Source organism: Chiloscyllium plagiosum, chromosome 35 (assembly GCF_004010195.1).
Source record: "Chiloscyllium plagiosum isolate BGI_BamShark_2017 chromosome 35, ASM401019v2, whole genome shotgun sequence".
NCBI classification, from domain to species: domain Eukaryota; kingdom Metazoa; phylum Chordata; class Chondrichthyes; order Orectolobiformes; family Hemiscylliidae; genus Chiloscyllium; species Chiloscyllium plagiosum.
The window spans coordinates 32,708,449-32,735,326 of NC_057744.1; the positions used below are offsets into that span (position 1 = coordinate 32,708,449).

Genomic DNA, 26,878 nt, shown 5'->3' on the forward strand with positions numbered 1-26,878 from the left:
GGGAAATCAGGAGGGCAAAAAGGGGACATGAGGTAGCTTCTGAAAATAGAGATAAGGAGAATGTACACAGATTCTATAAGTATATTAAGGGCAATAAAATAACTAGGAAGAGAATTGGGGCCCTTAAAGATGGGTGGCACAGTGGTTAGCACTGCTGCTTCACAGCGCCAGAGACCCGGGTTCAATTCCCGCCTCAGGCAATTGTGTGGAGTTAGCACATTCTCCCTGTGTCTGCGTGGGTTTCCTCCGGGCGCTCCAGTTTCCTCCCACAGTCCAAAAATGTGCAGGTTAGGTGAATTGGCCATGCTAAATTGCCCGTAGTGTTAGGTGTAGGGGAATGGGTCTGGGTGGGTTGCTCTTCGGAGGGTTGGTGTGGACTTGTTGGGCCGAAGGGCCTGTTTCCACACTGTCAGAAATCTAATCTAATCAAAATGGCTGTCTATATGTGGATGGGTGAGATACTAAACAAATATTTTGTAGTATTTACTGTGGAAGCTCAGAAAATTGGAAAATAAATAGTGGTGTCTTGTAAAGATTACAGAAGAAGAGGTGCTGGCGGTGTTAAAATACATAATGGTACATAAATCTCTGGGGCTTGATTAGGTGTTTCCCAGAACTTTGTAGGTAGCTGGGGAGGAGATCGCTGGGTCCCTTGCTGCGATATTTGCATCATCAGCAGCCACGGTGAGGAGGTGGTAGAAGACTGGAGTTTGGTTAAGATGATGCTTCAAGCCAGGGACTATAGACCAGTGAGCCTTCTGTCAATAGTGGATAAGTTATTGAGGATTCTGAGGGGTAAGATTTGCATGCATTTGGAAAGGCAAGGACTGTGTTTCTTTAACTTGATTGAGTTCCTTGAAGAGCTGGCAAAGATTGAAGTCAGAGCATTAGATGTAGCCTATATGGACTTCAGTGAAACGTTTGGCAAGGTTCTGTGTGGTAGATTGGTTAGTAAGTTCAGATCACATGGCGTCAATGGGGAGCTAGCCAATTTGATACAAAATTGGCTTGAAGGTAAGAGACAGTGTGGTGGTGGAGGTTTGCTTTTCAGACTGGAGACCTGTGACCAGCGGTGTGCCACAAGGGTCAGTGCTGGGTCCACTGCTTTTTATATATAAATGATTTTGATGTGAATATAGGTGGTATGTTTAGTAAGTTTGCAGATGACACCAAAATTGGAGGTGTAGAAGACAATGAAGGTGATTATCTCAGAATATAACATAACCTTGATCAGATGGAGTTGCATTTAAGTAAATATGAGGTGTTACATTTGGCTAAAGCAAAGCAGGGCAAAACCTATCCAGTTAATGATAGAGCCTTGGGGAGTGTTGTGGAACAAAGAGGTGCAGGTGCATAATCCCTTGAAAGTGGAGTTGTAGGGTTGACAGGATGGCGAAGAAGGCATTTGGTACACTTCTCTTCATTGGTCAGTGCACTGAGTATAGGAGTTGGAATATCATGTTGCGGCTGTGCAGGACATTGGTGAGACCACTTTTAGAATACTGCATACAATTCTCGTCTCCTTTCTATTATTGATGAGACAGTTGATGATGGTTGGGCCGAAGACATCACTGTATGTACTGGGAGAAATGGAACATTTTGAGGCATCTTTTAGTCATCTCCTTTTATTTAAATATATGCAAGAGTGCCAAAAGACAGAGCAATATCTTTTCTCTGACTCCAACAATGACCAATACTGGCATATTGTATAGTATCCTGGTACTGTTTGGCTAGCCTATTGGTCAGGGTTTGCTCACACCCTGTATTTGTCCAGACGTGTTTGTGCTATATTAATCCTTTCGTTATATTGAGGAACTCTATGTTCTAACTCCTGCAGTGATGTCCCGTGGCTGAGATCACTGAACCCCAATAACTTCTTTGTTTTTGGTGTGATTATAACCTGTCATTAGTTTATCTCCTATTTTCAATCGTCAACAGTTTTGTCAGGCCTCTTTGATTGAAGGAGTCACTCTCTCTCCTCTCGTGTGTTCAGATCTGTCCGTGCTTCAACCAAGGCTGTAATGAGTTAAAGATCCAAGTAAGCCTGATAGAACCCAAAAGTTATCATGAAGCAAGTACTACTTGATAGCATCTTCCATCACTTTGCTGACAGTTGCAAGTTCAATGATGGGTAATTAGCCATGTTGAAACTGTTTTGCTTCTTGTGGACAAGACTTATCTGGGCCATGGAACAGATTGGTTAGGAGCATGGCACAAGTCAGCCATGCAAATTGCTGGAAAGTTTTCAAGGACTTATAGCCTGTATCTAACTGCTTTCAGCCTTTTCTTGATATCACTTAGAGTGAATCAAATTGACTGAAGCCTGGCATCTATGCTGCTGGCTGTCTCAAAAGAAGGTTAAGATCATCTGCTGGACATTCCTGGCTTGATGTATGTGAATGCTTCACTACTGTTTGGCTCTGATGTGCTGGGCTTCACTATCTGAGGAAGGGACACTGAACCCAAAATGCTAACTCTGATTTCTGTCCCATAGATGCTGTCACACCTGCTGAGTTTTTCCAGCAATTTCAGTTTTAGTTTCTGATTTGGAGCATCTGCAGCTCTTTTGGTTTTTATGTACTATGTGGTGTTGTTTTACCAACCACTGAATGATTAACTTACATTATCCTTTAAGATTGGTAGTGACCCAGGAAAGGACCTGGAGTACACTTGTGCCACCAGCAGGAGCCGTCACAAGAGAGAACATAAATATATGTATACTATATATATTTGAACTTCAGTGAATATTAACATTTGCAATTTGATTTACATTATGCCCAGTAAGTAAAATCTTGTCTTCATATTAGGGAGTGGGTGCTATTAATGTTTCTGTTTTATTATTGAGCAGAGGGAAATTCAGAAATTGTATGAAACTAAGGCCTTTGTCTTCCTCGGATGTGGCCGGACAGTTGAGGACACCACGTTCCAGTCGCTGTTTCTAGAAGCAGTGAGAAACAAGTCTGACCTGGAACACTTCATGCTAGTGCGCAGGGATGATGTGGATGAATTTAAAAAGCTTCGTGAAAACATGCTAGACAAAGGGATTAAAGTGATCTCTTATGGAGATGATTATTTTGATCTGCCAGAATACCTTGAACGGTTAACCAACACCATCTGTTCACCAGGAAGGCAAGGTATGTTGGAAAGTTGAATAAATGACTTTAATCCAGTAGTTGATGACACAAGTTGTAAAAAATTTTGGTACCATGTAATTTTGCAGTGAAAGATGTTTTTGGGGTTGAAGTGGATGAATGCAGCATTCAGAATGGTTATCATAGGGAAAATCAGCTTGGGTTCCTGCTCCTGTTTGCTGTCTGACGAATGTTTGGTGCAAGTGTGTATCTGAACATCAGGCGAGCCGAGATTAATTTGTAGAATGTAAATCCCATTGCCCAGCCTCTGTGGGCAAGAAGCCAGATTCATAATCAGCTGAAAGACAGGACAGCGTTTGAATCAAGTGTACGTTGTCAGATTCATTAACAGGATATTATGAAAATTGTTCCCTGGAGATTTATACTGGGGCTTCAACTGCAAAACCAGGAAGAGCAATATGTTATGAGGTTGTCTATTTGAGGTCTGAGAAAGCTGAATCAAGATGATTGCTTAATTATGGGAATTGATGATCGAGAACAGGATAAGGAGGGTGTGTTCAGGTTAACACCCTCCTAAAACTATCACACAGATACAGAAAGGGAACACCAAAAAGCTGCCAATTTATGTTCTCATCCCAGATGAGAACACCAACTTATACTATGGTCTAGTTTGGAACCAGTAAACAAAAGATGAAGTCCAGAACATTTACTAAGAGACTGAAACCACAGTATTCCACAGTTTTGAACAAACAACATTAAATTTTAGTATTCTATGTTAGGACTTTGTTGCAATCTATAATACATGTGCAACGTGGTAAACCTTGGTAATAGACTGTGATTTAAAGCCCTACTGCAAACGTCGGATAGCAAATGTGTTCGAGATGTGTTTATGGATTTCTCAGCAACTCATCCGCCCCAGACTTTGAAATATGGTGAGTCATTGAAGCTCATTAAATGTTGCAAAGGTTTACAATTCTTTATTTCCACTGATGCCCCTCTTCCTCTTAGGAGACATTCTATGGTCTGCCCTAGGGTTGCTCCTCTTCTGGTCAGTCGCTGCCTTTTCCTGGGCTCCAAAGCTGCACTGCAGTACTCATTCAAAAGCATAACTCGAGCTCTCCTCTGACAGTTAGCTTCGCTAACTAAAACTGCCTTTAGGGTTTTCCCTGAGCTGTAATTTTGCTTAGTAGAATCCAGTATATATAGCTGTTGGGCTTTTGATCTCTACTCCTGTCTATCACATTGAAGTATTAACACTGGCAGGCTTCTTCCAAGCTCCTCATGGCTTCCCCAACAAAGTGCCAGTAACCTTTCCACTTCTTCAGCTCCCAAACTCCAATATTTTGCTGCCCATAAATTTCTAGAACTTAGAATCTGTGTAATGCAGCTGTCCTCCCAATAGTACAGTTAACTGCATCAGTCCAAAATAAAGTCTGCCTGCCTGTGTCACACCCTCACTCCCTTCCCTGCCTGTAACTGTGACTTCCTGTTTATTGACTTCCAGACTGTCTCGAGTGACCTAATGAAAATCCTATTCTACCTTGTCATCTGGCAACTCTTGGAATTATCTAGTCTATGCATGTTACCATAGATTGCAGGCTTGCTTAGTACAAAAAATGGACAAAAGTAGAGAATTTTATGATAAATACTGACAGAGTGAGGCTTGAGTTGTACAGAGTGAGGCTTGAGTTGTACAGAGTTTTTCTGGATCCCTTCTGGATTGGGCAGGGAACCTTGAAATGGTCTTAATCTTGAAATGGATACAACACAGATTCACTAGGAATTGAAGGTTTCAATTATGAGGAAAGGTCGTATGTGTGGGACTTGGTATCCCTTGATTTATAATTGTTAAGGAAGTGTTCATCAAGAAATTTGGGTAGATGAAAACTATTTGATTGTAGGGGAATTTAAAACAAGTGCTGCAATATAATTTGAGCTTGGCAATTTAGAAAGAAAATAGGTGGAAGAAACTTTGAACATTCTATTATTACTGAAGAATACAAAGAGGAGTTAAGTCTCGTCACCATCAGTAATGATCTAGCATGATACAAGCAAAATGAGTTGCAAAGTGGCTGAATGTTGAACAGAGAAACCTAGAAGTTCAGGTCTATAATTCTTTGAAGTTTGCTTCACATGTAGGGTGGTTAAGAAGGCATTTTAGCATGCTCACTTCCATTGCTCAAATGTTTGAGTATAGGAGTTGGAATGTCATGTTGAGATTGTGCAGCATGTTGGTGAGGCCTCTTCTGGGGGACTGTGACCAGTTCTGGTTATCCTGTCAAGGAAGGGTATGAATAAGTTGGAGAGGGTTCAGAAGAGATTTACCAGGATGTTGCTAGGAATGGAGGGTTTGAGTTAAGGAGAGGCTGGATAGGCTGGGACTGTTTTCACTGGAGTGTAGGTGGTTGAGTGGTGACCTAATACATGTTTATAAAATAATGAGAAGTAAAGATAAGATGAATGACACATATCCTTTCCCTGGGGGAGGGGGAGGATTTCAAGCATTGTGGACATTTTTTATAGTGAGAGGAGAAAGGTTTAAAAAAAGACACTGGGGGCAATTATTTTACACCGAGTGTGGTTTGTGTGTAGAATGAACTTCCAGAGGAAGTGATGGATGTGTGTCCAGTTACAATATTTAAACAGATAAGTACATGATAAGAAATGTTTGGAAGGACATGGGCAAATGTAGACAGGTGGGACTAGTTTAGTTTGGGATTTTGCTTGGCATGGGCAGGTTGAACTGTGCTGTATGACTCTTTGACTGTAATAAAGCTAAAAGCAGGTAAGACGCTTGGCCATGATGGCTGCATCATAGGATCCAACAAGGATACCTACAGAAAATTTTCCAAAATGATTGGATTCTAGAGAATGACCTAAGAACTGGAAAACTGCTAATATAACATGGTTTTTCAAAAAGAGGAGGCAAAAAGCAGGTAACTATAGGCCAATTAGCCTAACCTCTATTTTTGGAAATGGAGGGATTTTCATATGAGCAAAGGCTAAACAGACGAAGACTCTACTCACTGGAGTTTAGAAGAATGAGAGGTGATCCCATTGAAACATATAGGTTTCTTTTAGGAGCTTGAAGGATAAATGCTGAGAGGATGTTTCCCCATGTGGGAACAGAGAGCATAGTCTCAGAACAGAAGGGCACCGACTTAAGACTGACATGTAGAGGAATTTCTTCTCTCAGGGTTGAGACTCTTTGGGACTCTTTGCGACTGAGAGCTATGGGGGCAGAGTCCTTGTCTAATTTGAAGACTGAGATAGATCGATTCTCCTTTAGTCAGGAAATCACAGGTTACAAGATAAGTGCAATGAGGAACCTCTGTAGCCTTGATCCTATTAAATGATGGAACAAACTAAAGGGCCGAAAGGTCTTCTCCGGTTGCTGTTTCTTATGGTCTTATGGATTGGCATCTCTTGCACAAAGAGTGGGGAAAAGCAAAGGGTTGAAATCTGTGACTTCTGCTCTCTTCCTACATCGCTTCATTTTGGGTTAGGGTAACAAGGGATATGACATGAACATGGTAAGTAGATTTGAAGAGTAGATGCGCCATGATTTAAATGAATGCTGGAACAGGTTCAAAGGACCGAATTGCCTATTCCTTGTTTGTGTGTTGATGGTATTTGATGTTGAGACTCCTGCTGATAGTGCTGGATAGGTTTGACCCACTGAGTCAAGGAATGAATGGTAGGTTGAAAGAACCTTGGGTGACAAGGGATTTGGAAAATCTAGTTAAGAGGAAGAAGGAAGCTTGCTTGAAGTTGAAGAGGTAAGGATCAGACAGGGCTACACACAGGGTTACAAGGTAGCCAGGAAGGAACTAAAGAATGAACTTAGGAGAGCTAGAAGTGGCATGAAAATACTTTAGCGGGTAGGATTAAGGAAAACCCTAAGGCATTCTACACTTAAGTGAGGAACAAAAGAATGGCCAGTGTTAGGGTAGGGCTAATCAGGGAGAGTGGAGGGAACTCGTGCCTGGAGTCAGAAGAGTTGGGGAGGTCCTTAATAAATACTTTGCTTCAGTTTTCACTACTGAGAGGGACCTTGACATCGGTTTGTGAGGACAGCGTGAAACAGATTGATATGCTAGAACAGGTTGATGTTAGGAAGGAGGATGTGCTGAAAATTTTTAAAAACATAAAGATAGACAAATCCCCTGAGCCAGACGGGATATAACCAGTGAATTCTCACTGTCCACTGGAGTAGTGCCAGATGATTGGAGAGTGGCAAATGCTATTTCCTTGTTTAGGAAAAGGAATAGGGATAATCCTGAGAATTGTAGACCAGTCAATGGTGGGCAAAGTATTGGAGAGAATTCTGAGAAACAGGATTTATGATTAGTTGGAAAACCATACTTTTATTAGAGAGAGTCAGCAAGGCTTTGTGATTGAATTCTTTGAGCATGTGACAAAAGACATTGAAGGTAGAGCAGTAGATGTGGTGTATAAGGATTTTAGCAAAGGGTTTGATAAGTTTCTCTGTGGTAGATTCATTCAGAAAGTAAGGAGGCATGAGATACAGGGAAACCTGTCTGGCTGGATACAGAATTGGCTGGCCCAAAGAAGACTGGGTGGTGGTAGATGGAAAGTATTCAGCCTGGAGCTCAATGACCAGTGATGTTCTGCAGGGATCAGTTCTGGACCTCTGTTCTTTGTGATTTTTCTAAATTACTTGGATGAGGAAGTGGAAAGGTGGGTAGGTAAGTTTGACGATGACACAAAGGTTGGTGGAATTGTGGATCGTGTGGAGGGCTGTTGTAGTTGCAACAAGACATTGACAGGATACAGATTTGGGCTGATAAGTGGCAGATGGAGTTCAACCTGAAAAAGTGTGAAGTGATTCATTTTAGAAGATCAAATTTGAATGCAGAATTCAGGGTTAGAGGCAGGATTCTTGGCAATGTGAAGGAGCAGAGGGACATGCCCATAGATCTTTCAAAGTTGCCACCCAGATTATTAAGAAGGCGTATGGTGTGTTGGCTTTCATTAGACGGTGGAATAGAGTTGAAGAGCCATGAGGTTATGCTGCAGCTCTATGGAGTCCTGGTTAGACCACACTTGGAATATTGTGTTCAGTTCTGGTTGCCTCATTACAGGAAGGATGTGGAAGCTTTAGAAAGAGTGAAGAGGAGATTTGAGCTGAAAATGTGTTGCTGGAAAAGCGCAGCAGGTCAGGCAGCATCCAAGGAACAGGAGAATGGACGTTTCGGGCATAAGCCCTTCTTCAGGAAGAGGAGATTTACCAGGATGCTGTCTGGACTGGAGGGCATGTCTTATGAAGAAAGGCTGAGGGGTGCTAGGGCTTTTCTCATTGGAATGAAGAAGGATGAGCGGTGACTTGATAGAGGTGGACAAGATGTTGAGAGGCATAGATAGAGCAAATAGTCAGAGATTTGATCCCAGGCAGAAATGTCTATGACAAGAGGGAATAATTTTAAAGTGATTGGAGAAAGGTTTAGGGGAGATGTCAGAGGTCGGTTCTTTACACGGAGTGGTGGGTGCATGGAATTCCCTGCCAATGGTGGTAGTCAAGTCAGATATATTCGGGATATTTAAGTGATATATAAGCACTTGAATGATATTACAATGAAAGATAAGTTAGTTAGTCTAATCGTAGAGTAGGATAAAATGCCAGGACAACATTGAGGGCCAAAGGGCCTGTACTGTTCTATGTATTAAAATTCTATTATATATGTTGTTAATTGGACAAGTTATGGATTGCCCACAAACTTAAATGAGTAAATTTCTCAGAGATGCCAAGGGCAGTTGCCCTCCAGAAACTCAGCAATGCCTTCAGGGTATATTGGGAGCTAAGAAAACCAATTAAAGGAAAGTTGTACTAATGTAGGCCTAGCTGTCACTGTGTAACCCTCCATGGTGACGGTATCTCAGAATAGTGAGATAGGATCATGAGTCTAAGTTTCTGCTTTGAGCAATGCAGGCTCAAGCCAGTTTCTGAAACTGCATAGCAATGGCATGGTATTAACTCTACAATTTCAGTTCAACTGATTGAGCTACTTGCAAGCCTTCAATTAAAGTTGGAATTGTACTGCAATTTAGGCATCTCACACCTTGAGGAATTTTAGTGCTATCTGTAAATTTGAGTTGTACAAATATAGCAAACCTTGTTTTAACTGGCAACTTATGTATGGCACTCTTGATAAACTGGCAAAAATTATATCTCAAATACAGTGAAGTTTGCTGTATTATTTACTGTATAACTGGAACGATAGAATCCCTACAGTGTTGAAACAAACCCTTTGGCCCTTCTTGGCCACACTGACCCTTTGAAGAGCATCCCACCCTATCCCTGTAACTGCATTTCCTGTGGCTAACCCAGCTAGCCTGCACTTACTTGGACACTATGGTCAATTTAACATTGCCAATGCATTTAACCTGGGCATATTTGGAGTGTGGGAGGAAATGGGACCAGAGGAAACCCACGCAGACACGTGGAGAATGTGCAAACTTCACCCAGACAGTCTTCCAAGGCTGGAATCAAACCTGGGTCCCTGGTGATGTGAGACAGCAGTGCTAACCACTGTGCCGCAATATATGGTTTAAAAAATGTATTTACCTTAATTTAAGCATACTTGTTATTCAGTTGAATGGCCACATGGAATATCAACGGTTGATTCAATTTAAATCAATTTCTCCTCAAATACTCTGATCTACAGCAGTGTCCTAGGGGGTCAGTTGAGGGTGTGAGTGAGAGGGCTCTCCGCTGGTAAGCTTTTTATTTAAGGCAAACTTATTATTATTTCAGTGAATTGTACTGTTGTTATTAAGATGTGAGCTGAAAAATGTGTTGCTGGAAAAGCGCAGCAGGTCAGGCAGTATCCAAGGAACAGGAGAATCGACGTTTCGGGCATAAGCCCTTCTTCAGGAATCCTGAAGAAGGGCTTATGCCCGAAATGTCGATTCTCCTGCTCCTTGGATGCTGCCTGACTTGCTGCGCTTTTCCAGCAACACATTTTTCAGCTCTGATCTCCAGCATCTGCAGTCCTCACTTTCTCCTTATTAAGATGTGAGTGTACTGTACCTTTAAGAGTTTAAAAACTAGCAGAACTACCTGACACAGCACCAAGTGTTCTGAACAACATATAATGTAACATTAGGTTGAACAACTCGATTAGCTGGTTACCTGGAGACAACAAAACAAATTCAAATTCGACCAATCTGTTTAAGTTATACCCCCAAAAATACCAAACTCCAATCCAGTTTGAATTGAGTATATTGACAATCTTAAAAGCCAATGACACAATCCGATGATTTGGAGGTATAAGACTGGGGCGGGGGGGGGGGGAAATTGAACAGTTGAGAGGAGAACTGCCAAGCGAACGACATCTTCAGACTGCCTGGAGAATAGCTCTTTTAAAGGAACCTTTATCGATCAGTAACCTGTGAAACAGAAATCGCTGAGAAAATTAAAACAAGACAAAGGAAGATATAAAGAGAAGATTCGATATCTGGCTGGTTTTGAAAGTTTGAATTTTGGTAAATCTTAATCGGGAGTTTTATTGGACTAGTATGGTAGAAGGGAAAGTAAAAGGTAGGTTAGAGAAAGGAGGTGTAAATAGTTGTCAGTTAATTATTTTGTTATACTTTAAGAAATAAAGTTGTTAATTTTTACTTGAAATAGCCTCTTGAATTTTAACAGATTACTGCACAGGATATATCTTTTCTGTATTGCTGGTTTAAATTAAGCAGGAGGGTTACCTCATGACATAACACTGTGGATAAAATATAACAGTGATGTGTATACCCCTGCATTACATTTCTATTACTTAGTGTGTGTCTTTACACTGATTATGTGGATCTCTTGATTATCCAGAATATATGATCAACAGGCACACTCCTGGCTTCCTCGGTGCCAGATAATAAAAAGTTTGCTGTACTTTTACATTAGTGAATCCAAAAATCATTTTGCTTCAGCGAAAACATAGCAACGCAACTATAGCTTGGGTAGTTGATCCCTGTCCACAAGAAAATAGTTTGACACCTACTTCTCAATGAGGTGACAATTCATGGATTTGCACTTGTTTATGTGTAGGTAGATGGTGGGTCTCAGCATCATTACAAAGATGTGGGCTGTGCTGGGTGCAACAGTAATACCTTTGTTAATAGTATCTCAATATTCCCTCACATTTCTTCTTAGCTTAAATTCTGAGTAAAACAAATCTGCTTTCAAATTGGGGCTAAATGAACAAAGGTTGATTTTCCTGCTTCTCCACCTGAGAGGAAGAGTTTGGCTAGCCAGAAAAGGTGACCTGATGTCAGGATGTGTCAGGTCCCAGTTATTATCTGTTGAAATTAATGGGGAGAGAATCAAAGGAGGCTGCATCCTAACTGATTTTCTGTTAAAAGTGAGCTTGGTAGTGATAAAAAGATGTCCAGGTCATATTGTGGGTAACCTTGATAGCTGATGTGTAAAATCACATGGCAAGATGGTTTAATAAGAAGTACACTGCTTTGCTTTGGGTTGGGGCATGCTACACTCCAGCATACAAATGCTTTGTGCACTGGAGACCTGTGCTGTCTCCAACTCCAGGGCACTTGTTTTTAGGACCTAAATATTTACATGTTTAGTTTCCAAGAATGACTTCTTTCATCAGCTGAAATGTTGTCTGCAAAACCTATTGTAAATGCTCAACCTCATCTTGAAGTAGAGGACGCAGTTTGAATTTATTACTTGGTTGTGTTTAATTCGTTTTACTCCTTTCCATTTCTTTCTGATTGAAGCATCCAATGTTGACAACATATTGAAGAATCGTCCTTTTACATTGAATAGCCAAGGTATGAATGCTGAGTTACCTTCCTCTTTTGAGTCCACCATCTGTCATGCTTTAGATCATTTTTTTTAAATTGCCCTTATGTTATACCATTAATATGTCATAAAGGATAGAAACAGGCCTTTCACCCACCGTGTCTATGACAACTGACAAATACCAAATTATATTAGTCCTATTTATTTGCATTTGGTCCATTGCCTCCTTTGCCAGGGCACTATAGATGCTTCTTAAATATTGTGAATGTGCCTCCCTGCATCACCCCCTCTCAGGCACCATGTTCCATATTTCTACCACCCTTTGGTAGAAAAGAAATGATCTTCGATCTCCTCTTAAATGATTTACTTCTCACCTTAAACTTATGTACACCAGCCTGAGACACTTCTGCCAAGGGGAGAAGATTCTCATCATCTTCTCTGGAATCTCATAATTTTGTACACCTCAGTCAGAGCCCCTGTCAGCCTTCTTTGCTCCGAGAAAAACAAATCCAGCCTATCCAGTTCTCTCTTCAGAACTGAAACTTTCTATCCTAGGCAACATCCTGGTGATGCTCCTCTATAATCTCTGCAGTGCAGTCATGTCCTTCTGGTACCTCACCATCGTAACTGAAACTCCTGGCTCCAATATCTTCATCCTTGTTCATGTAAGACTTCACCCATGACCTCTAGCTCCACACACTGGCTGCCTTTTTGGTCTCTAAGGTCTCACTGTTTCCCTGGTAATTCTGTTGTTAATATACTTACAAAAAGCCTTGGATTTTCCTTGATTCCCTCCACCAGATATTTTGTGGTCTCTCCTTACCCTCCTAATTCATTAAGCAACTCCCTACACACTCTCTACTTTTGAAAGGCCTCCTCTGTTTTTAGTGCACTGACATTTGCTGCTTTCTTTTTCTTCATCAAGCTCACAATATCCCTTGACAGCCAGAGTTCACTGGACTTGTTGTCCTTGTTCTTCACTCTTGGAGTAACACTCTGGCCCTGAATTCTCACTAGACTACTGAAAGAAATTCCCACTTATCAAATGTAGACTTAACTGTAAATAGCTGTTCCTCGCCTGTTTACCAGTTTGGATTGTACAGGGTAGTTCTAAGGATGGAGTTGGTGTTTGACGTCAGAGTTTGTGTGGGGAGCAACCATTTTGACTGGAGACCGAAGGAATTTCTTCATTTGTGGTTTGGATCATTGAACATACTTGGGTCAGAGTGCAATATGTTTTTGGGGTTAAGAAAATTAAAGGGTATAGTGAGAGCAGAAAGATGAAGTTAATATCGATGTGTTAAATGATAGAGTAGGTTTGAAGGACCACATAACTTCCAACTAGCTGATACGTGTGGGGAATGTCTATGTTGCACATTGTAGGTATTATGATCTGTTGGAGCTGTCTCCTCAACCACAACTTTTGTTGCTTCTGCCCAGGCCAGAGAATGGAAACAGATGATGACATAAAGCTGGGGAGATGAGTATGGACTTGCCTTCCATAAGGCTGACTGTTGAAACACAGCCCCATCACAGATGAGAATAATAATTGATCACTGAAGAAGTTAATCAATACCTGTTACCGGTGTTGAACCTGAGAGAAAATGGCTCAAAAGAATGTCATACCTTGCTGTCCTGAAAACACTCCCATTTTCTTCACTAAGTCAAACTTCTAGGCCTAACAGTGACCAACATGTATCTCTTTTGTTTTTTTTACTCATTAGAATGAGCTGAATTTTATAGCCCTTAATACAGTTCTCCCATACTTGACAACTCTTGCAATTGTACAGTTCCAGTTTTGATGTAGAAATTTTATACTGTTAATGACTGCTTTCTGTACAGATTTTATCATTAAAAATCATTATTGATACATCTGTTTTAGAGACAATGCTTTGGTATTCTGTTGATGCACACGTAACACATGAAAAATGAACTGCACATTTAAACACCATTATGGATCACGCGGTCAAAGATTTTCTGCTTCAACTTCCTGTGCATGTGTTCATGATTTATTATGAAGGGACATGACCAAACCTAGTGGTAGATATACAGGTGTCAAGAGTGTACAACAGGTTGGCTCCATCATAACTTGCCCTTTCATGGTGAGGGATTTGCCTGCTAAGCCACTTCAAAAGGCAGTTAAAGATAAACCACTTAAATATCAAGTATTGGCAAACCAGGTAAAGTACCTTTGCAGAAGTGCATTGTTATAAAACCCATCTGGTTTACTAATCAGTACTACTCATCATGGACTCCATTACAAAGAGTAGAATTACTAATTTGTCAACACCTGCTATGGTGGGATTTGAATCTGAACCCCCAGAGAATTAGCCTGTGAGCCTGGATTATTTTTAGCCCTATTAGTAGTACAAGTATGGCCTAATAAGATTCTGCAGTAGTTTTGACTGAACCTTCTTCTGTTGGAACAAATATTTGTTAACTCTGCTAACTTGGCAGCGATTTTAAGGTGTATTATAATCCATGTTGTAACAATGCTTATTCTATCTCAATGAATCAGAAGCTACAACCCGGTCTGTCTTCCATTTCTTAAATCATCAGTGCTAATTGCAATTTCTTTAAGCCATTGATCAAATTGTTGTCACAGTTGCAAATTGAATTCAAGAATGAGCCAAGTAGACGTATCTACACTTAATAAGCATGAAGGTCAGGACTGCAATTTTTTAGTTATGAGCAGTAATGGCTGTTATGGAACACAGAGGCCCCCTTCATTACTTTCTTCCAGTGGGCTAGAGAAGGATTTGGTTTGGAATACACCATTATGCCCAATTGCTGCTCTCTATTCTATACTGGTGGGTACTTGATCACATCTCAGACCTATTAGCTACAATAAGACAATTACTTGATACAAATGGTGTCTCAAAATCCTCAACTAAACTTCTTTCCAAAATACAGATCACTAGAAGACCATGAGAAGCTGGGGGTTTTTAAGTTTCCCAATACTGTAATTGATCCTACTTTTGTGAGTAGTTGGTGGTGTATTTTCACAGGCATCAAGGAACTAAGTTGGAATGTTAAAGGAATACTTCTAAACAAATATTGATTGCAATGATCAAAATAATATTTTCTTGGTAGTAGCAGAGTGGTTAATGAATTGAGAGCTTTTTAGCTGACTAAAGTGAACTTGAGTGGAATCAGAACATATAGCATTGCTCATCCAGAGAGTGCATCACAGCTACAGAAATGAAGGTTGTCAAGCAAGGTTTGTGTACTAAGTCAGTATGGGTGGAAGTTAGGAACAGCAAGGGAGCAGTCACCTCACTGGGAGTTTTATACAGACCCCCTAATAGCAGTAGAGAGATTAAAGAACTCATACGCAGGTAGACTTTGGCAGGGTCCCAGGTTCGGTTCCAGCCTCCGGTGACTGTGCAAACTCCACACAGAAATTCTCCCAATGTTTGTGTGGGTTTCCTCCCACAGTCCAAAGATGTGCAAGTCAGGTGAATTGGCCATGCACCTAACACTATGGGCAATTTAGCATTAGTCAGAGGGAAATTGGTCTGGGTGGGTTACTCTTCAGAGGGTCGGTATAGAATTGTTGGGCTGAAGGGCCTGTTTCCACACTGTAGGGAATCTAATAACTCATAGGCTAGCAGATTTTGGAAAAAATGCAAACGTAGCAGGGTTGTTATGGGTGACTTCAACTGTCCCAATATTGACTGGAAACTCCTTAGTGCAGATGGTTTGGATGAAGCTGTTTTTGTCAGGTGTGCTCAGGAGAGTTTCCTTACTCAGCATGTAGACAAGCTGACAAGGGGAGAGGCCATTTTGGATTTGGTGCTTGGCAATGAGCCATGACAGGTGTCAGATTTCACTACAAGAACACTGAAGGCAGTGACCACAACTGCCTCACATTTACCATAGCCATGCAGAGGGAAAGGAGCAGTTACCATGGGAAAATATTTAATTGGGGAAAAGGAAATTATGACGCTGTCAGACAGGAGTTGGGAAGTACAGATTGGGAGCAATTGTTCCACAGAAAGGGCACAAGACGTGTGGAGACTGTTTGAGGTGCAGTTGTTGCAAGTGATGCATAAACTTGTTTCTCTGAGACAGGCAAGAAGGGCTAAGACTAAGGAGTCTTGGATGACTAGAACAGAGGAGCTTCTCGTCAAAAGGAAGAAAGTAGCTTTCGTAAAGTGGAGGAAGCAAGGGTCACACACAGCTTTAGAGGATTACAGCCTTGCTAGGAAGGAGATCAAAATGGACTGAGGAGAGCCAGGAGGGGGCACAAAAAGGGGTTTGGCAGGAAGGATTAGGGAGAACCCAAAGTCATTTTACTCATACGTGAGGAATACAAGAATGAGCAGAAAGAAGGTAGGACTGATCAGGGATTGCAAAGGGAACTTGTGCGTGGAGTCTGAGTAGATGGGTAAGCCCTAAATGAGTTTTTTTTTTGTTTCAATTTTCACGAAGGAAAGAGACCTTGTTGTGAATGAGAACTTTGAGGAGCAGGGAAACAGGCTTGAACAGATCGAGATTAAGGTTGATACCATAAGACCATAAGACATAGGAGTGGAAGTAAGGCCATTCGGCCCATCGAGTCCACTCCGCCATTCAATCATGGCTGATGCGCATTTCAGCTCCACTTACCAGCGTTCTCCCCGTAGCCCTCGATTCCTCGAGACAACAAGAATCTATCAATCTCGTCCTTGAAGACATTTAGCGTCCCGGCTTCCACTGCACTTGTGCGTCTCTATTAAGTCTCCCCTTAATCTTCTAAACTCCAACGAATACAATCCCAGTATCCTCAGCCGTTTCTCATATGTTAGACCTGTCATTCCAGGGATCATCCGTGTGAATCTCCGCTGGACACGTTCCAGTGCCAGTATGTCCTTCCTGGGGTGTGGGGACCAAAACTGGACACAGTACTCCAAATGGGGCCTAACCAGAGCTTTATAAAGTCTTAGTAGTACATCTCTGCTTTTACATTCCAACCCTCTTGCGATAAGAGACAACATTGCATTCGCTTTCTTAATCATGGACTCAACCTGCATGTTTACCTTTAGAGAATCCTCGACTAGGACTCCCAGATCCCTTTGTGCTTTGGCTTTATTAATTTTCTCACCATTTAGAAAGTAGTCTATGCTTTTATTCTTTTTGCCAAAGTGCAAGACCTCGCACTTGCTCACGTTAAATTCCATCAGCCATTTCCTGGACCACTCTCCCAACCTGTCGAGATCCTTCTGTAGCCTCCCCACTTCCTCAGTACTACCTGCCTGTCCACCTAACTTCGTCTCATCGGCAAACTTCGCTAGAATGCCCCCGGTTCCCGCATCCAAATCATTAATATATAATGCGAACAGCTGTGGCCCCAGCACCGAACCCTGCGGGACACCGCTCGTCACTGGCTGCCATTCTGAAAAAGAACCTTTTATCCCAACTCTCTGCCTTCTGTTAGACAGCCAATCCTCAATCCATCCCAGCAGCTCACCTCGAACACCATGGGCCCTCACCTTGCTCAGCAGCCTCCCGTGTGGCACCTTATCAAAGGCCTTTTGAAAGTCTAGATAGACCACATCCACTGGGTTTCCCTGGTCTAACCTACTTGTTACCTCTTCAAAAAATTCCAACAGGAAAAGTTTGGCAAACATTAAGATTGATAAATCCCAGGGCCAGAGGTCAGTTGGGCTGTATGGAAATGCTTCTGCCACGTGTTTTAATTATAGTATTCAAGTAAATCTTCTCAATCTAGTGCTGAAAAAAATATTATTTTCCAGTGTACAGAAAGTACTGGCACCTTTTAAATCCACACAAACAGGAAATCCATTAAAAAAACAACAACTGACAATGCCACAGCTGACAATGATAGCAGCTTTATTTAATAAATTCTCTTTACAAGTTCTCTAATTCACAGGCAGCCAGTACTGAAGTTTATTGCACTAGATTAAAAGACATGGGTTTTTTATAAAAGGAAAGCAGTAGATCTCTTTTCAGTGATGTGGTGGTAGACTTTGCTGTGCATCCATTTTTTTAAATAGCAAGTTGGAAAGGAATTGCAGCACACTGATGCTGAAATGTTGCATTTGAATAGATGGTGTCATAATGTATTCAGCAATCCTTCAATATGCAGGAAAAATCAGTGATGGGCTGGAAAAGAGTAGTCCAGTGGCAGTTATGCTGCATTAAGACAATAGTGAAAAGCGGGGACTTAAGCCTTCATTAGAGCACTGACGACAGCCTTGGCATTAAGGCTGCGTAAGTCATTGTAGGTCTGTCCAGTTCCAACGAAGACTATTGGCTGGCCAGTGATGTAGGTCATAGAAATGGCAGCACCAACCTGAAACAACAGAAGAGTCTGTAAACCTTGGAGTTTAACTGAAGAGACAAGAGAGTGGGTATAACTGTAGTACGTAGTAGTAGTCTGGCATTGGTGGTTGGAGGTATCAGATGAATTATGGACATTATGCTCAATGGATTTTAATGTAGGCAAATGTGAAGTCATCCACTTTGGACTTAAGTTGACAAAACAATGTACTTTCTAAATAGTAAAAAGCTAGAACAATGGAAGTCCAAAGAGAATTGGAAATCCATGTACATAGTTTCTGTGCCTCTTCGTGACATTTTAACTAATCTAAAAGGCTAATGGAATATTAGTCTTGATAGACAGAATTCAAGTATGGAAGTTATGCTACAGCCCTGGATAGAGCACAGCTACATGCTCTTTCTGGATCAGGTGATAATATTACCACCTCTGGGTCAGAAGGTAGTGAGTTCAAACTCCACTCTAGGACTTGATATGCCACAAAAGTTATTTGACACTTTCTCCTGTTCTGAGGCATAAGGCCTGGATTCAATACACACCTGCTCCAGAGGTGGGTCACAATATGTCTGATCAGGTTGATTTTAAACTAAACTAAACTAATCTAAACTATCTAGAACACACCTGTGAGTAGTTCTAAGGAACAGCAAACTGTTCTGGAGCTACGCAGCTTGGATTCACTTGAATGACATTTAGATTCCAAGAGTTAAATTACAAGGAGAGATTAAATAAACCAGGGTTGTATTGTTATGGAACAGGCCAGACCCCTCAGAACATTAAGGAAGTGGCCCAGACTCTTACTTTGCTCGTTGTTGTAAGCAGGTATAATGCGGATATTCCAGGAGGGATGCAGTTGGTCAAATCGCTTAGTTTTAAACAAATAATTTATTTACAAGGTTACCGAATGAAACACAAACAAAAGAGAACAGAACACAGAATAATTTAACCTATCTGAAAACCCAACAGACCATCCCAAACTAATGATGCTGTTCCAGATACTTGCACCAATCTCCATACACACCCCTTGGCACAAAAGGAAAATTAAATATAGACGAGAAGTCCGAGAGAGATCAGCATAGACCTGCTTCTTGGAGTCCAACAGCATTCTCAACTACTGCTTGCTAACCAAACCAGAGAAAAGTTGAGCTGGGAGAACTGGCCACTCTCCTTTTGTTGTACAAGTATTTTTTTAAACTCAAAAGCCTTTTGCCTGAGGCAGTATCTGTCAGCTATTATCAAATTAGCCCTAAAACCTTTCAACCACAGACTTCTCGGAGTCATGTCTTTTATGACCTCTGGAAAAAAAAGCCAAAACAACATTACCTTGTAACGAAGCAGCATTTTCAAAGTATTCATTGAAATTTAGAACAGTTTTCAAATTATTAAGGGGAAAGAGGATAGGTAGAGAAAAACTTTCTACAAATTGAGGACAAGACGACTGGCTGGGGGAAAGGGAGATTTACACAGTGTGAAACCAGAGGTTTCCTTTCAGGTGTGAAATTAACAAATAAACTAGAGTTATATTCACTGAAATTTAGAAAGTCAACAGGTGACATGGGGAGAAAGAGAAGTCATTACTGCGGAGGTTAGGAATGTGTGGGAGGGGACACAATGTAAAAATGAAAGCAAATCCTTTCAGGAGTTATGTCAGCAAATATTTTGCCTGAACAATTTGGAATGATTTTTCACAAATCACAGCTGATGTTGAACTGAGATTGTTAAATTTTGTTCACAAAGGAAGTGTCAAAGGCAGGAATATGAAGAACATGGGTTAGAGATCAATAACGGTCTCATTGAATGATAAAACAAACATGACTAACTAAATGGCCTCTTCCTGTTGATTTAGATCATTTACTCTCACTCTAACCATTAGTAAATATAATGAATCAAGAACAGTATGGATGAGATTTGAGAACTCAGCCACAAACTACAATATTGTCTTCACAGCAGAGGTTTCGAACCTTCTCTTTAGTTCATTTATTTTATTATAGCTCTGAGGACCACGTATAAAATGTTACAATAAAACAAATACAGCATTCCAAAGCCAAGTTATAAATTAGCAGTTTAAATTTCTGACCCTATTTAAGCAGCAATATGAAATATTGGTTCAATGGTTAGTGTGTTTACAGACTTTCTGTAGTCTTGCTGAGATGTAGAACGAGTAAAAACAGCCAAATAATAAATTTCTTGATTCCAATTTAGAAGCATTAGAAACCGGAGATTAATGGTTTTATTTTTTACTCAAGCTGTAAGTTGAATAAGAGATCTGATAGAAAACCGTTCCTACCTGGCCTGGATTGCAAAGAACATGCCATGTCAGCTTTCTAGAGTTTTAGGAGCAGAAGGACTGAACTAGGTGGAAAGACTAAATCTGCATCTCTTGTACTTACAATCTGAATGTTGAATGCTATAGATCTCACGTACAGTTCAATGTCGAGGTAGACCCACACCAATCAGCATGAATTTGAGCAGCATGGTGACTCAGTGGTAAGCACTGCTGCCTCTCAGCGCCAGGGACCCGGGTTTGATTCCACTCTCAGGCAACTGTATCTGTGGAGATTGCACATTCTCCTTCTGTCTGCACGGGTTTCCTCTGGGTGTTCAGTTTCCTCCCACAGTCCATGGGTGTGCAGGTTTGGTGAATTGGCCCCATTAAATTGCCCATACTGTCCAGGGATTAGCAAACTAGGTGGATTGGCAATGGGAAATGCAAGTTACAGGAATAGGGTAGAGGGGTGGGTCTGGGTGGGATGCTCTTTGGAGAAAGTGAGGACTGCAGATGCTGGAGATCAGAGTCAAAAGGTGTGGTGCTGGAAAAGCACAGCTGGTCAGGCAGCATCTGGGGTCAGGAGAGTCAATGTTCCGAGCATAAGCCCTTCAGCACGAAGAGCTTATGCTCGAATAGTCGACTGTCCTGCTCCACGGATGCTGCCTGACCGGCTGTGCTTTTCCAGCACCACACTGTTGACTCTGCTCTTTGGAGGGTCAGTCTGGACTTGATGGGCTGAATGGCCTGCTTCCACACTGAATGAAAATCAGTTGAGAAATTCCTATTTACATTTACAAAAGATCATAGTGAGGCATTTGCAGATTTAAAAGTGAACAAAGAACTTGGTTAAATCTCATTGCAGGTGTACCACATTCGGCACAGTGGCTCAGTGGTTAGCATTGCTACCTCATAGCGCCAGGGACCCCAGTTCAAATCCAGCCTTGGGCAACTGCCTATGTGGAGTTTGCACATTCTCCCCGTGTCTGCATAGGTTTCCTCCAGGTGCTCCTCCCATAGTCCAAAGATGTGCAGCTTAGGTGAACTGGCTGTGTTAAATTGCCCATAGTATTCAGGGATGTTTAGATTAGGTGCATTAGTTAGGGGCAAATATAGGGTGGGGCAATGAGTCTGGGTGGGTTACTTTTCGGAGGATCGGTATGGACTTGTTGGGCCAACATGCGTGTTTCCATGCTGTAGGGATTCTGTGATTCTAGTCAGGCTACTTAAAATTAACATTGGTTCATGATTATTACCTTGTCATCAATTGTATCAAATTTAGTCAGTACAATGCCATCGATCAGCCGTGGTTTCTCAGCCATTGAATGGTCAGCCAGAGCCTGGTTAAACTTGACCTGGGAGGGGGAGAAAAGAGAGTGGGAGAAGAGTCAGTACAGAACACAACCCCTCAATGCAGGAATATTAGGAATATTGCTGGGATTTCAGTAAAGCATGTAAACTTGTTTTCATTGTGGAAATAGTATGGCATGAATTACTGATTTGGTTCTACCTAGCTGGAATTGTGCCGAGGGAGAACATTGAGATAGTAGCACTACCATAAACTAACATTAGCTATGTATGTCACTAACACTGGGCCAGTCACTATCACATTGGCATACAGAACTGATATGGTCAGGTCTGTCAATCATAAACAGGTAAAACAGTAGAGGAAAGAGCATTGAGGTACAGTAGTACTTGGTACCAGGCTATTATTGGTAGTTTAAGCAAAGATGCTGAATTACATGTATCACACTTAAATGTTCAATGAGGAAAAGTGTGGGCAAGTTCAGCACAGCATCCACCCCACTATTTGAAGACAGCCAAATGCACATGAAGCTGCCCAATGAAGTTATGACGATTACCTGCGACAGAGGCCAGGTGTGTAACAGGCCTGGTCAAGTGCAATCATCAGGATTAATGCCATGCACACTATTCAGCATATCAGAACAGATTCACTGTGGCCCAACTGAAGAGAATGAGGGAAGACAAGATTACTCAACATCGCCATGCATCAGGTAAATGACCCCTAAGTACCACAAGTATGGCCAGTAAGCCTGCTGCATAGTTATCACTTGATTGTATCTCAAATATAGCAATTCATCAGCAACTGTACATTCAAGTTGCATGATCAAAAGGTGGATTAGAAAAACTTGTCGTTCCATATTTTCCTTAAAGCATGTCATCTCCAGTTGCTGCAAAGCCAAAACAGCTGCCTACGCAGAGTCACTTACTGGCACCTAGGCGAAACTGCAAATTGAACTTTGTCCATTACTACAAATGAATGCCAATGATGTCAAAAACCTCTCTCAGCAGTTGTTCTCGACCAGGTTTTTGTTTTAAGTGTTCTGTGATCACATGCCCTTTTGCTTTGACAACCATATTTTTTAATCACTTAATCACTCCTGCCTTCCACTTGTTTTCAAACATTCTCATTCTCTCCTCTTCCCCATCCCTCTACCGGTGACCATTTTCCCTCTATGTGCAGAAACATAGAGAATAGGAAAAACAAACCATTCAGCCCTCTGGTCCTACTCTGCCATTCCACATGATCATGTCGGATTCTCTTATCCACACCATACTCCTTTTCTCTCTCCATACCCTTTGATGCTCTCAGTCTCTAATAATTTATTTCTTCAGTATGTTCCTTGAATTGGCCTCCAGTCTTCTGGGATAGAGAATTCCATTGGTTCACCACCCTCTCATCTCCGTCAGAAAATGGCCTACCCTGTATCCCAAAATTGTGATCCTTATTCCAGAACAGTATCAGAATTTTTGTACGTTTCAATAAGATTCTTCCCCAATCTTCTAAATTTTAGTCAACCCAATCTCTTCTCATACAACAATTCTGTCTTTGCAGGAATCAGTATAGTGGACCTCTGTTGCTCTCCCTCTATGGCAATTATGTCCTTTCTTAGGTAAAAGACTAAAACTGTACACAGTACTCCAGGTGCAATCTCACCAAGACTTTATATAGCTGCTATAAGACTTCCTTGCTCCTGTATTCAAATCCTCTTGCAAAGAAGACCATTTGCCTTCCTAACTGTTTGCTGCATCTGCGTGCTTGCTTTCAGTGACTGGTAACACAAGGTCAGCCAGGTCCCTTGTACATCAACATTTCCCGAACAATTGCTATTTAAATAATAAAGTGCCGTTGTTTGTCCTACTGAAGTGGATAACTTCACAATAATCCATGTTACACTGAGTCTGCCATGAATTAGCTCACTCACTTAACTTGTCTAAAACACCCTGAAGACTCTATTTCTTCCTCACCATTCTTAATCCCATCTAGTTGAGTCAAGCTGGTTTTTAGCAAACTTGGAAAGATTGCACATGATTCCCCCATCCAAATCATTGACATATATTGTAGATAGCTTAGTTGGAAGCACCGATCCCTGTGGAACCCAACCAGCTACTGTCTTCCAATCGAAACAAGACCTGTTTATCCACTATTCTTGTCTAACCAATTCTCAATCCCTGCTAACTGATTAACACCAATCCCATGTGTTTTGATTTTATACAACTATCTCAAGTGGGACTTCATCAGAAGCTTTTTGTAAATCCAAAAACACACCCATTCGTTCTCCCTCTTTTATTATACTAGTTATGTCCTCAAAATGACTCCAATAAGTATCAAACATCGTTTTTCTTTCATAAATCCATGTTGACTTTGTGTAATCTCTTGCTATTTTCTAACTGTCCTGCTACCACACCATTTATAACAGACCCCAGCATTCTGCCGAATACTAATGTTAGAGCAATAGAGTTCTCTTTCTGCGTGGCTGACTCAAAATGGGACAACATGAGGTGCTTGCTCTAGATGTCAAATATCCACACACAAGAGACGAAAGGAGTTGGTAATTTCAGCAGTGTGACACACAGATGGAACTACTAAGCAACAGATGATACTCACCAATTGATCTACTGCCTCATTCCCCACCAATGCTTCACCAACAAAAAGCACCAGATCTGGCACATTAATGGCAATGAGTTTGGCAAGTGCAGTCATCAAAGGGGTGTTGTCCTGCATTCGGCCTGCAGTGTCCACTAGCACCACATCAAAGCTCTGATTTCGAGCTGTGGAAGAAATGTACACTTAAACTTGAATATTCAGAACTAGGCATTGGAAGTTTAAACTGAATCAAGCACAATGGATCTTGCCCCAACTCTAGCAAATGTCAGACAGCTGACTCAAGCAGAGGGTGTTTTATTTTCAAATCTGAAAATGCAAATACTTATTTTTTTTTTAGAATTAGATTTCTTACGGTGTGAAAACAGGCCCTTCGGCCCAACAAGTCCACACTGACCCACCGAAGCGCGACCCACCGAAGCACAACCCACCCATACCCCTACATTTACCCCTTACCTAACACTACAGACAATTTAGCATGGCCAATTCACCTAACCTGCACATCTTTGGACTGTGGGAGGAAACCGGAGCACCCGGAGGAAACCCACGCAGACACGGGCAGAACGTGCAAACTCCACACAGTCAGTCGTCTGAGGCGGGAATTGAACTCAGGTCTCCGGCGCTGTGAGGCAGCAGTGCTAACCACTGTGCCACCCTAAATAGGAGAAAGTGAGGACTGCAGATGCTGGAGATCAGAGCTGAAAATGTGTTACTGGAAAAACGCAGCAGGTCAGGCAGCATCCAAGGAGCAGGAGAATCGAAGTTTTGGGCATGAGCCCTTCTTCAAGAATCCTGAAGGAGGGCTCATGCCCAAAACATCGATTCTCCTGCTCCTTGGATGCTGCCTGACCTGCTGCGCTTTTCCGCAACACATTTTCAGTGACTACCCTAAATACCATATAGGTGAGCATCAGTAAAACAGTCAGACTCATTTCAACAAGGAGAATCAGATAAGAAGCTGCTTGCTGCTTTAACCGCAATTCTGATTCTGCAGCTTTTATACCCATATTGGACTACACTATCCCCCAGCTTGGGAAAGCCTCATTAGTTAACACAATGAGGCCAATTAATTCACAGGACATGTGGGTCTCCATCTAATTGATCTAAATATCATAGATCATTGAATCATTCGAGTGTGGAAGCATGCCATTTGGCCCACTAGATCCACACCAACCCTCTGCACAGCACACTTCTATTCAAATAAACATCCAATGTTTCTCTGAACACCTCAATTGGTACTGCCTCCACTATACTTAATGATCCCACCCAGATCCACCCTCCTACCCTATCCCTGAAACTCCGTATTTACCATGGCTAATCCACACAGCCTGCACATCCCTGGACACCACAGACAATTAAGCATGGTCAATCCTCCAAACCTACACATCTTTGGACTGTGGGAGAAAACCGGAGCACCTGGAGGAAACCCACACAGACACAGGGAGAATGTGCAAACTTCACTCAGCTACTCACCTCAGGGTGGAATTGAACTCAGGTCCCTGGCACTGTGAGGCAGCAGTGCTAACTACTCAGCGCTCGTACCACTCTGATGGTGGTAGCGAGTTGCTTTCTTAATCATTACAATCCATGTGGCCCACAATCTTGTCAGGATTTTGACAGTAAAGGAAGAGCAATATAATTCCAAGTTAGGGTATTTGGCAGTTTCAGGTCGCTGTTGTCGGTTGCCCTGTTCCTCAGGGTGGTAACAGTCACAGTTTTGTTTTGTAGATGGCAAACACTGTTGTCACTGTTCACTGGTGGTGGACAAAGTGACTGAGGTCATGGATAAGATACAAAGCAAAGGTGGTTGAGCTCCTTGAGTGTTGTTGCCCACCTGGGCAAGTTTTTTATTCATTTCCAGCATATGGACATCACTAGCAAGGCCAGCATTTATCGCTCCTCCCTAATTGCTTACAGGGCAGTTAGAGCGAACCACATTGTTGTGGTCCGGAGTCACGTGGAGACCAGACCAGATAAATTAAGCAATTTCCTTCCTTAAAGGATATCAGTGAACCAGATGGGTTTTTCAAACAACTGACAACAGTTTTGTGGCCATCATTAGCCTCATAATTCCAGATTTTCATTTAGGGCAGCATGGTGGCTCAGTGGTTAGCACTGATGCCTCACAGTTCCAGGGATCCAGGTTTGATCCCTGCCTTGGGTAACTGACTGTGTGGAGTTTGCACATTCTCCCAGTGTCTGCGTGGATTTCCTTTGGGTGCTCTGGTTTCCTCCCCCAATCCAAAGATGTGCAGGTTAGGTGAATTGGTCATGCTAAATTGCCCATAGTCAGGAGTGAATATGGGGAATGGGTCTGGGTGGGCTACTCTTTGGAGGGTCGGTGTGGACTTGTTGGGCCGAAGGGCCTGTTTCCATATTGTAGGGAATCTAATCTAATCTATATTCCACCATCTGCCACGACAAGATTTGTAATCAGGTACCTGGGCTTCTGGATTAATAGTCTAGCAATAATACCATGAGGCCATCACCTCACCCAAGCTTTTCCAAGTTCAGTGGGAGAGCTGTGGAAAATTTTCCATTCCATTTTTGACTTGGG

The 26,878-nt window shown here is 41.8% G+C and overlaps 2 protein-coding genes across 12 annotated transcripts in view; one reads left to right on the forward strand and one right to left on the reverse strand.

Moving 5' to 3' along the window:
• The window catches only part of fam118b (family with sequence similarity 118 member B), a 64,285-nt gene extending 50,687 nt beyond the window's left edge, over positions 1-13,598 (forward strand). For 7 of the 8 annotated variants that reach the window (XM_043676893.1, XM_043676886.1, XM_043676887.1 and 4 more), the window contains 3 exons: positions 2,849-3,134; positions 11,844-11,897; positions 13,309-13,598. In XM_043676893.1, the coding sequence (XP_043532828.1) occupies positions 2,849-3,134; positions 11,844-11,897; positions 13,309-13,352 (384 nt within the window). In that variant the 3' untranslated portion in view covers positions 13,353-13,598. The remainder of the gene's footprint in view (positions 1-2,848; positions 3,135-11,843; positions 11,898-13,308) is intronic. The other variant, XM_043676894.1, reaches the window with a different exon arrangement.
• Positions 13,599-17,686: 4,088 nt separating this feature from the next.
• srpra (SRP receptor subunit alpha) overlaps positions 17,687-26,878 on the reverse strand; it is a 67,864-nt gene continuing 58,672 nt past the window's right edge. For all 4 annotated transcript variants that reach the window (XM_043676898.1, XM_043676896.1, XM_043676895.1 and 1 more), the window contains 3 exons: positions 24,325-24,488; positions 21,671-21,769; positions 17,687-18,166 (listed from right to left, as the gene is read on the reverse strand). In XM_043676898.1, the coding sequence (XP_043532833.1) occupies positions 18,038-18,166; positions 21,671-21,769; positions 24,325-24,488 (392 nt within the window). In that variant the 3' untranslated portion in view covers positions 17,687-18,037. The remainder of the gene's footprint in view (positions 18,167-21,670; positions 21,770-24,324; positions 24,489-26,878) is intronic.